This window comes from Serinus canaria, chromosome Z (assembly GCF_022539315.1).
Source record: "Serinus canaria isolate serCan28SL12 chromosome Z, serCan2020, whole genome shotgun sequence".
In the NCBI taxonomy this organism is placed as follows: domain Eukaryota; kingdom Metazoa; phylum Chordata; class Aves; order Passeriformes; family Fringillidae; genus Serinus; species Serinus canaria.
Window position 1 is genome coordinate 52,743,617 of NC_066343.1, and position 12,254 is coordinate 52,755,870.

The window sequence follows — 12,254 nt, forward strand, 5'->3', positions numbered from 1 at the left end:
TTCTGTAACATAAACAACTTTCATACATAACTTTCAAATATTTCCATGTTAGTATTGATTTCCAAGAAAATAGTGCTAGATTTTTAGGTCTGAAGTAACAATGTCTAGGTATATTTCATCATATTTTAGCATGACTCTAAGGTGACTGATAAAAATACATAGTTCCTTCATGCAACTTTAATGTTCAAAGTGTCCTGACTGCCTTTTAAAAATATTATCTTTTGAATATTCAAGAACATAGTAGCATATACTTGTGAAGTTTTAAATAAACAATAAACATAGAAATTGTTAAATACCCATAGGAAAGGTGTATCTTTGAACTGAAGGGAAAATAGAAGTGAACAGACTGTAAAATAGCAATTCAAAACAGGAATGTCTGAGAAATTTCAGACTACTTATTTCCATAGAGAAATAATTCTGATAATTTATTTGGGCACAATTATTCACTGCTTCAAATTTAAGAAAAGAGCGAGCAGTTTAATGTTTTGATTCAGAATGCTACTTTGTTTTTCCTTTATTACAAAGCTGTTTCTATTTGGTATATTTACTTACAAGTCAGGAATTTTAAAGCAAATTCCTAGAAGTGATTAGAACTTTACTTTGCAAAGTATTTTTACATTTGCAGTCTATGGATATAGTTGGCACTGCACAAGATGGGACTGTCTGAAACCATGAATTATACCAACTTTTAAATTCTGCCAATTAATGCAATGACAGCATACACATAATTACAGTAGGATGTTAAAGTCAGAGTGCATCTGATATATACTGATTCATAAACTAGAATTATTTGTCAGATGTTTAGAATTTCTCATAGATTCTAGTAGGAATAATGTAGACAGAAATTTTTTTCTAAGTGTTTTGTAAAATTCAATATATTTTTAAGGTTATTTAAAGAAAGTGTCTAAAATAAGCAACTGCAAAAGAATAAGAGAAATAAATCAAATGACAATGTTCAAAGCAGTTGTCTATGTGTCCAGCACATATAGCTGCAATATAAATGTAAGTATGAAGGTTTTCAGTAGAACACAGTATCACATTTATCAGTATAACAGTTGCTGTCACTGTGGTTGGCATACTGTCTTATTAGACACACTGTTGATCAACTGTTATTACAACAACAACAATGAAAAAAACTATGCTGTACAGAGTCTTCATGTTAAAGTACCACAAGTAAGAACAGAGAAACGCAGTTCATTTATTACAGAACCTTTTCAGGAAGTTGGTTTTTTCTAATTCTTATTGTAATTGCATTGTTCTAATCCTGTATTATAAAGGCAGCTGCTTGCCTATCATTTGTACTTTCCTCGTTAATCCTGACTCAGTGAATTAACCTTTAATTACAGCCGTTAAAATTGAAATGAGCCTCTTGTCTGGCTGGGGCTGCCCCCTTCCAGTGCATGAGACTGATGAAAATTTTTAGGGTCAATGAATATGTCCCATGTCATGTCTGATAGATGCTAAAGATGTGAGGAGGTAAATGTTACCTTAGAAAGATGTGGTTGAAATTTTTAAGAGCTACATTTATTGACAAAATAACAGAAAAATACAGCTTAGGTTATCTCTCTCCTCTGGGTTACAGAGCATAACACACATACAGACATACTCTGTTTTACACACATTACCACAATACACATTTAAAGAATAACTTATGGAATCATCATCATGTATCACACATGCTTGTTTTTAAACACCTGGCACCAACCCGGTTTACAGCAGCTCTATTTTAAGGAGCACAATAAATGTATTCTTCATGCTGGACAGAAAAAGAAGCATTATTTTAAACACTGCCATAAAACTAAGCATCCAATTATATTAAAAAAAAAATTTAAAAGTTGGATTAGTTTTAAGGACAGTACTGAATTTTAATGGAAGGCAAAAAATTATCAAAGGTGTCCTCATAGTAACCTATTTATTTGAGCTTCTGTTTTGCGATATCCCCACAATTTAATTTCTATTTTAAAAATAAGACTTTAATATTGCAATTGCACTTTATTTTGCTATTTTGGCACTTTTATTTTTAAATACAACATTTGAATGCCGGGTTATTCTTTGTAACTCAAAGATATCAAAACAGCAAAATAGCAATATAGCACTGAACCACGTTAATTAATGACCTGGTTACTCAGAATACAATTACATTAATATACAAGTTGCTAACTACTTACATATTATATTTCTATAATTTTCGTAATTATAAATAGTATCTCAATTATAGTGTATATATATTTTAAGAAAATAAGTTGGAGATTTTGAAGTGCAATTTTTTTTAAGAATGAATTTATCTAATAAACATGAGATGTGTATTTCTAAGGCTTAAACATTATTAAATATCACAAATACTTGTAAATGCATTTATAAGTAAAGAAAAGAGGTGAAATGACAAGCAAGTAGTGTCAAAGCAAGTGATTATTTTCTTCCAAGCTAACATTTTTATAAGTATGTGGAAGCAATTTCTGAAAGGACAGTATAGCTTTCAAGTATCCAATGTAACACATATTCTCTGTAACCAATTTAAGAGCATCCACCTATACAGCAATTTTACAGGAACAAAGAAAAGTATGTGGGAGTCTTTGCTTCATTTCTTCTAGCTTGGCAATAGTTAATATCTGTTGATGAGCAGCTACATTCATTTGTAGATTTCCAAGTGCTTTCCCAAGGTGAGTAAGCATCATTATCCTCATTTTTCAAATGGAAAACTAAAAGATTAAGATACTCCCTCTAGATCACACAGCAAGTAGCAAGCCAAAAATAGAACTCATTTTCCATATGTAACACCCAGTTCTGTATCCACTGGACCACACTGCCTTCCCACAAACATCAGTCACACCTAATCAGCCACATAGCTGAATTTTGGGTGGCACTAAGACAAAGTTATTTTTTAACTCCTAAATCCAAGACTGTGCCTTTTCATTTGCTTCACACATACAAACTTTCCTAGGCACCCTACTAACATACACTGTAGAACAGGGTTTCAATTATGCCTTATGCCAGTCACAAATCTTGTAGGGCACAATAGGGACTGTTCCACCTTCACAAATTAAGCTGCAAATTGCAGAACTGCAAAAATATCTCTGCCTAATGTGCAGTTGTGGTCAACAACACAAGCAAAGTCATGAACATTCCCAGGAATAAGATCCATGTAGACTGTCTTGTGGCACACTTTCTCCATTCACCTCTCCCCAACAAACCTTCCCAATTTCAATCTGTATATTAAAACATGGCCTTCAGAAGTATCATGAAAACACTGAATATATGGGAAAAATGTTGTGATGAAACAGCAAAGAGATAAGACTCCTTACAGGAAGCTAAAAACAAGAGGGCGAATGGTAAGCTATAAAAATAATAAAATTCTATCACATGCTTGTGTTATATTAACAGAGGACTACAAAAACTTAGGATAGAAGAGAAGATGTGGCGAATACTGAAAGCTGATTTAAAAGCATCCTCTTTGCCAGAGTAAAAAAATTTACAAGCATCCTTAAGAGAGTATGGATATACTTACAGAAAGGTAAAACTAATTATTTGAAAAACAATGGTAATTGATCAAAATCTGCCTGAGAACAATGGGCAAAAGACCAGCACTGCTGCTATCGTAAGTGCTTGCACTATGTCTCTTTCACAACAATAACAAGTTAATGCTTCTTCTGATGCAGCCATTTCTGAGGTAAGCACTTAGACCAGAGCTTATATGAATGACAAACGTACATAGTTAAAGAATAATTGCTCCTAGTAAATCTCTGAAAAAAAAAAATCATGAAGTGCATGCCAATAACTATTTGGAATAACTACTATTTATTTCTCTACTGCAGGATTTTGAAAATTCTTAAAACACCTCATGCTAACCTTTTTTGACTAGCATACCAGACTACTGCCATTAGATAACCCATTATTGCAGCCTTTGTGTACCCAGTACTTCTAAGCAGAGATGCTTCAAACAGGAAAAGTATATACTTCAGAGTCAGTCTTAAGACATGTTATAGTGGAATTATGAACAGCCTAAATGGACAAAGCCACCTAAATTCTAAGAAAGTCTTCCCCTCTAATGACTATGTCAACAACTTAGAAATAAAATACCATTTAAGGTGTTCTCCTAGTCTGAAAATACCTTTAATTAAATATTGAGGGAGTTCATGTTTACTTCTCAAGGAATAGTAAAAAAGAAGTTCTCTACATTAGTACTCAATTTAAAATTAAATGTAGTTATCACCTGATTTGACAGGTCTGCAGCTTGACCTTGACTTTTGACAAAAGCTATTATTTCTTCTTCATATGTCACCACTCCAAAGAAGCTCTTAAAGTGTAGATTGGTCAAAAGTTCTTTAGAAGATATGAAACAGAAAACAAGATGATGCACTCCTCCCTTCCTAAAAAGTTTCTCTGGAAGGCCTGGTAGTAGGGAACAATAAAAAATACCACTGGTAGCAACAACTATCATGAAAAACACTGAACATATTGAATAAAACCTTAGTGAGTAAAGCAGTATCACTTCTACAATTATACCTTGATTCTATGAGCAGAATAATTGATAGCAAGTCTGAATTGCTGCAACAAATACTTTTATAAGCACTTCCCCACTACAACAAGGGTTTTCTCCCACATTTGGGACATGCATTTTTGTGACATTTTCCAAGTCACTCCTGACCTTTTCCGCAAACTATCCTATTGGGGGCAGGGAAACCATTTTCTCTCCTTAAATACTACTCAACTCAGACCATACAGCCACACACTTTTTTCATCATCCAACTCGTCTCTCCCCAAAGCTCATATAGACCTGTCAGTTCCTCCTTGCACTAACTCTGTTCCGAACCATAACAGGTTTCTTGCTACCAAAGAAATATTTCCTTCTCACTAATTTTATTCATAAAAGCATGTGTCATTTTTACCAGTTAATTATCCTATGCAACATACTCAGGGGTCTCCACACTTAGGAGATACATTTTTACTATCTAAAATCCTAATGAGAAAAGAACAGGTGGTGTATGACAGGTAGGAACAGTCTCTTAGGCTTCTCTCTATTACTATAGCTCTCCTCTCTCTCCTCTCACCATTTTTGCTCAAAATATTAATTATTGTAGCAGATTTTAATCCTCCCTGTCCTTAGGTCAATCATGAGTTTTGCTTTCAATTCCTCTTTTTTCACTGTATAACACCCTTTTTGGGGAAAAAACCCTTTTTCAGTGTTTTCCAATAACTGTTTCGCACTGACAGCTAGCAGTTTTGTCTTGCCTCCCGTTTTTGATTCACACTGCATTTTCACATATTTTTCAAAACTTCAAATTATTAACCTGAAACTCAATCAACACCAGGTGCAGTTTTCTCAAGCACTTAGTTTTGCCATCACTTGCCTGCATATCATGAGAATCCTCACAGAAGCCTCCAATGACCACAGTTACCTGAAGAAGAACCATATGTACCAAGGCAGAAGAATGCACACAGATTTACTAGATTTTGCATTCAGTTGGAAGAAGGTTATCCACGAATTACAAGAGACTTTTGTTTTTCCTGGAACAAACTATGATACACATGCATGCGTTTATATGAGGGGGAAATGTACTGTATGTAAACATGATGATAAAAACAAATGAGCCACAGGACAAAGCATTAGATTGTGCAGTTTCTATTCAAGAATATTTTGGTTTTGTAGGTTTTCCCACAACTGTAAAACCATTCTTGTGTTTATACTTTCTTTGTAACATTCAGCAGTTATGAATTTGGAAGTTAAAAGTTTTCTAAAAGCTGTATCCAATTACAGCACTAAATGACTTGAATAATAGACTGCTCAACATATTCCAAGAAAAGTGGCTGCTGCATTTCTTTGCCATTAGGGTCATATACTGTACTTATCTATTTTTACTCCATGCTTTCCATTGCCTAGTAATAAATTAATTTCTCACTCTTAGTTTGGCATGTGCCCTACAGTTATATTCGCTTTCTCTGCCACTGAAGGAAGAGGTTTTCTAAAGTATCTTTAGAATTAGGCATCACAGATTAAATTCAAAATACTATTTGAGAATGCACATTCCCATGTAAAGTGTTAAAAGTCAGTTTTATATTTTTATGTTTAGAAAATTACCTGGTGGTGCTGAACATCATGGGATTGTAGTTATCTAACTATGTGCACACACATAAGACTTTAAACCATATGGATATAATTTGAAAGAATGAGTTTTAACTTTAGTATTTAATTTCCGTTGCTCCCTGGTGCAGAAAACTCAGCAAAGGACCTCATGTACATTTGCAACTATCAAATGCAATGAGAGCTGAGCTTAGATCTGAAAACTGAATACAGACCAAAATGTAATCACCATCCAGGCAGAAACAATTAAATCTTACATGATCTGGGTTCTTTCCAGAGCAGAGAGAAAGAGGAAACGTTCCAGTCTCTTTGCTGGTGACCAGACCTCAGTAACAGTGAAGAGGCAGTTTGCACAGTCGTCATACAGAACAACTTCTACTCTTCAGCCTACACCTTCTAGCTCTGTTTATCTAACAGCTCTATTTCTTTGTAGGTGTCTTCAGAAAAATGGGGAGAAGCAGTTTAGCAAATGAACAGTGGCAATCATGAGGAAAGCAAGCATAAATACGGGAATGGAATATATGTTCATGTACTGTAGACAATGAGAGGAATAAAGACATTGGCAAGCAGGGGCACTTAAGCCTCTGGCATTACAGATTGCTATCTCCACTTTATCCTCAAAGGTGATAATTTTGAAGTAAAGCAAAGACACCAGAGTAATTCTTAAGCTAACCCAAAGCCAGGTAAACATATGACAGCTTGTGTTTTGAGCTGTCAAAGCCATAAAGCCAAAGAGGCAACTGCGGAGTGCAATCAAAGAGTAACACCAAAGCTGTTGTTAAACACAGACTTGCCACCTAACACTGTACACTGCTCTACAAAATAACATGGGAGAGAATTACTGGTATCTTCAGACTCTGTGACACATCAATGACTATACATCAGTTGTAGTAACTGCATGTCCATGGATTATTACTGGCCTGCTTGAAATTTATATTACATGCCAATTTTCTTAGATAAGGCTAATATCCAACAAATTATTCGAAAGTCTCCCATTTCAACAACAAATCTTGAAGCCTGCAAACACAAAACTGAATCAAAAGCAAAGGTCTTCTATTTCTTGAATTAAATCACTCCTGTAACTCCTTTACTTAACAAATATTTGATGATGCAAACTACTGTTTCCTATATCAGCACAGAGTAGGTTACCAGTGACTATTAAAGTTGCAGTATAGGTTCTAGATACCAACCTCATTAGAAACAAGGCTAGGCTAAAAAAACACCTGTTTCTTTGGTATTTTGTCTGGTCACATCCATTCATTTTCACAAGGATATGCACCCTATGTTATAGCACTGCAATTTCTATTTAAATTGCAAATAAAAATTGGACACACAAAAAATACTAAAGAAAACCCAACTGAAAGAGAACAACTATTCTTTCCCACAATAAAGTACACCCTCTACCTCCATGAGTTTGCTAACCCTAATTACACCTATAGTTTTGAGACTCCCTAATGGAAAATACTACAAAGCACTAACAGAATGAATCATGACACATTCCGATACACCACTGATTGTAAATCTATACCCTTATTATTTGCACCCAGGGGCTATGTTTAACATATTTATGAAAATTTACTTCCAAGTAGCAAAATGTCATGATTGGAAGCATGTATGATGGACAAACAGACTGAGTATTAGCAAGTATGTGATGTTCTTGTAGCTTATTTTTGATAGTGTAGCAGATCAATTATTTGAAAGACCTCTGTCATTTGGATACTTAATTTCTGAACTAAAGTTTCCCTGAGGCAAAGAAAAAGACTATTTGAAAGATAACATTAAAATCCTTGAAGGCATCCTTCTCAGACATGCAATATTCATACTTTTCTCCACATTTCAGAATGTAATTACAGATCAAAAAATGCTGCCAGACTTGCATGTAAACCAGTAATTTCATATAAAACTTTTATAGGTGAAAGAACTGTAAACTTAATGATGGCCTCAAAACATGTGAAATGCTTAAACTCACATGGACCCTCCCACTTTTTAAAGGCTACTTACATCAATGACTGATGAACTTGACAGACTTAATCCCTCTAGATCTGCTGTTAAACTTGGGGACAAAACAGCTGCCGTAGGAACTGCCACAGGAGTCGTTACAGGACAAACTAGAAGCAAAAAGGCAAGATATACTTAAATGGAAAAACAATTTAAGATACTGGGTAAAACAGTGATTTCTTTTTCATTGCACAAAAAAGTTTTACATCCTCATCCAAATGTTATATTCTTGTACATATATTTGATTAATACTGATTGATGAATATATATATATGAATATGTGTATAACATGTTCTTCAAATATTCATATTGATGAATATTTGAAGAACACATTATATTCTTGTTTCTAAATATAAGATTACTTTTTCAGACATATAGCCCCAATACTCAGAATAAGCAATGAAAATACAAATACAACTTATACATGAACAGACCATGTGATTTACTTTAAAAGTATTTTCTTGTCCTTTCCCATTTTTCCTATATTTTATCCTTCAGTTTGATACATACTATGTAGGACTTTTTCATTTACAGGCTACATGTAAAGTACATGTTAATGCAATTCTGATGTGCTGCACCTATAGAAGTAAACTTTAAGAAGGGTACTGCAAGCATAGCCAAAAACCAGTGCCAGCTTTATCTTACCCTTCCAAGAGTACTATTTCACACTGTTCCTCAGAAATGTGATTTATAACATCTTAATATAATACCATAATTGGCTCATAGATTGCATAGGTGTTGTACAAGTAACATCCATTATTAGCTGAAAAAGTAAGATCACTTTAACAGAAAACAAGTCCAGACACATACAAATTCTCAAAGAAAATGTTTTCTATGGTGGGAGATTCTTAATTTTGAAACAATTAATTATAAAATGAAATATTGTAATAACTATGCTTTAAAATACCTTGATAGTCTAAGCATTTATTTTGTCAGGAAACTGGTACAATAAATTAACAGAATCAATGTTTCAGACATTTAAATTCATTGTATAAACTGAACTACCTTGGGAAATATGAGGCTTTAATCAAGATACTTACAATCATCTAAATCTAAGAGAAACACATCTTGGTTTTTTGGAGTCTTTCTATCTTGTACTGGCTTTTCTTCTTTCTGTCAAAATAGATGAATATTTAATCTTTCATCTTATCAGCAAAAGAAAAGCATTTATTACTTTTATAAAGCAAGTCCATTTATTTTACTACTTCATAAAGCAAAATGTATCCATTTTCAGGGTGTGGCATCCAGAGAATTCACCTACTGAGAAAGATTTGTTTATATAGTTAAACTGTACCGAAATTCCACAATTGAATTTCTGTAGTCCCTGTATTCATCTAATATTAATCATTGTTGCTACACAGAAAACATTTAGTGACAGAGCAGATACTTCTGTTTGGATCACACAAAAAAAAAAAAAAAAAGCTGCTATCTCTTTAGCACAAAAGATTTGTGTACTAACATTTCTGTTTTCCTATGAAAAACAGGTCAAAATCTACTCAATAAGAAATATAGTGTTATTTGCTTATCTACTTATCTAGGAGCACAGAATTCTGTCCAATTATCTACTGGGATTTACTTAACAGGAAGTTGATTTTTGTCACCAAAAAAGCTTCAGTTTTAAGCTTGAGACGAGTTCTAATAAGAATTGGCTGTACCTGAAGTAAAGACTAGGGAAGTAATAATCCCAGTACCTTGACAGAGTATTTCAACAAAATTTGCTTCAATACCTAAAAAAGTTCTAAACAAATCGCGTGTTGGCCATACCTACAGAGCATGTCTAGACATTGGTGATTCAGGAAAGAATTCACTGTGTTACAGCTCAGTACACACTGCCAAGAGGATGGTCAGTATAAAGCATTGATTTTTTGGATGTAGCCAGAAACTTCTGTATCAAGGAGTTTTGTCATCATGTTGTTTCTGCCCACTCTAAAGCATCTTTCATTTGGGCCAGCTGAAGAATTTCTTCTACCTTCATTCTCTCTGGCTCACATACCAAGCAGAAGGCTTTGTGATTTGTTTTATAAAACATATTAACTGCCTTTAGACCTTAAGACATTGCTCATATACCCAAGCTATTGCAAGTAATTTAAATGTAGTCTTTCCAGGAGTCACACTTTCTAGTTTACCTGTTTCCTCTTAAACAGTACATTACAGCCAAATACATAGAGAAATATTTTACCACTTCTAATAAATTAACCGGTCTAAGTGAATCAGTAAATCTAAATTTATGCCCATCTAGGCCATCATTTCTTGAGCATTTCAGACACTCAGGATACAAATTTCTAGAAGAGCTTGGAGTGAACTCAGCAGCTAGAACCACTTCCTTTAATCAGCACCATAGAATAAAATGATACTTTACTCACGGTGCATTCCCTTTCTTCTGGTCTCTCAGCTTGATAATTGATTGCAAACAAATTATAATGATGAGGGTTTTTTTTTTCAATTTAGCAAGAAATTCTATGGCTCCCTCCAAAGAACATGAAAGAATCTAGCCAATGCTGTCACTACTTGAAGCCATTGATGTTAATGACTACCAGGTTTGACCTCAGCCATGATGCCATCACTTACCATGTTCATCCTATAAATACCATGGCTCAAACAGACAGTAGTCACTTACATGATCCCTACAGATATGCTTCTGGTTTTCTGGGAGAAGAATCATCTTGTGGAATGAAAAGAACAGGAGCCACTATTTTAAAAGTTATTTTAACATCATCATACTTTGATGGTCCTTATCACCATGGTATTTGAGTGTTCTACTACTGGTGATTTATCTGAAACCTAAAACTCCGCTGGACAAAGAAAATACTACAAAAAAGCTTTAAAATGGCATTGAAGTTATATAATTTCTTATATGTTTTGTCCAGAATTAGTGAGGGCTCCTGCAGAACCAAGTTTCTTGAATTCCATTCCGCCCACAACTTTTCTTTTGAGATGTGGTTGTTAATAAGTCACTAAGCTTGTTTTTGCTACTTTTGTTTTAGAACTGTGAAATAAGGACAAATAGTGTACTTCATAAGCTACAAGTTCTACTTGAATTACTCATGTCAGAGACACAATTTTGCAACAATTCTTCTCATGAATTCCAAGCCACTTTATAGTATCATTTGGTGAATATTTAGCCCTGAATCTCGGGTTTAGCTGTTATTTCCATCACCTTTACTATAAATTATGTATCACAACCTTTTTCCTGAACTAGAAAACCCTTCAGAAACCAAAAGAGACTAAAGGAGAACTCAGTTAAACAAAAGGTAAATATATTAAAAATATCCTCAATTTCTGAACTTTCACCACCTGTCCCCACTCATCCCTACGATAGCATTCTACTTTCAACTATGATTGAAGTTCAAAGCTACAGCTTTATATTTGCTAAATATTTCCATAGAGATGGGTTGTCTTCATCTCCTTTTATTATGCAGACAATGAAAAGTCTCTAAAAAGTGGCTCAAGAACCCTACAAGAATGAGAATTCTATATGCTTCAGTACAAGTTTCTAAAAAATTAGGAGTCACTGCCAAATAATCCCTACTGTTTAGTAGATCTGTTTACTGAAGACAACTAAGATAGGCAGTCTACGTCACAAATAATACCAATAGCATTCTTCAGTTTGCTTTTTCTGCCACAAGTACAAAAAGTACACAAGGCTTGACGTGTACTTTATAAGGTGAAATCCATCCTTGCACTGATGAATCTACTACATAAAAAATGCTTAAAAACGGGGAAAAAATCCTTCAAGATAATTTACTTCTTGTAGTTCAAAACAAAATAAAATGGTCCTAAAATAAGGCACAAATTAAAAAAAAAATTACTGAACTAATGTATGGCAAGGAAAACCTTCACTGCACATTTTACCAGAAGACTGCATTTCAGAGTATCAGTTTACTATAAAGAACAAGAAGGTAAACAATTCCACCAAACAGAAAGCAAAAAATGCACAAATCTGACCCTACCATCTGGGAAATGTAAAATCAAGGGCTAACTAAATCAAGATAAAGCTAATGTTTAAGTGTCATCATGTCTTATTTCCAACTTCAATTCAGTGCTCAAGCTTAAGAAAATACTGGGTTACTCATATATGTGTTGGGGTGCTATATATACAAAAAGAACACAAATATTTTCATGCTTATATGTATTTATATACGGGTATATACATTTATTGTGTGCAATTCTGTAGAAA

General features: G+C 34.0%; 1 protein-coding gene across 1 annotated transcript in view; it reads right to left on the bottom strand.

Moving 5' to 3' along the window:
- AP3B1 (adaptor related protein complex 3 subunit beta 1) overlaps positions 1–12,254 on the bottom strand; it is a 153,978-nt gene that overhangs the window by 44,441 nt on the left and 97,283 nt on the right. Inside the window, 2 exon segments of the mRNA XM_018918489.3 lie at positions 8,081–8,187; positions 9,118–9,190. Of these exon segments, the coding sequence (XP_018774034.3) occupies positions 8,081–8,187; positions 9,118–9,190 (180 nt within the window).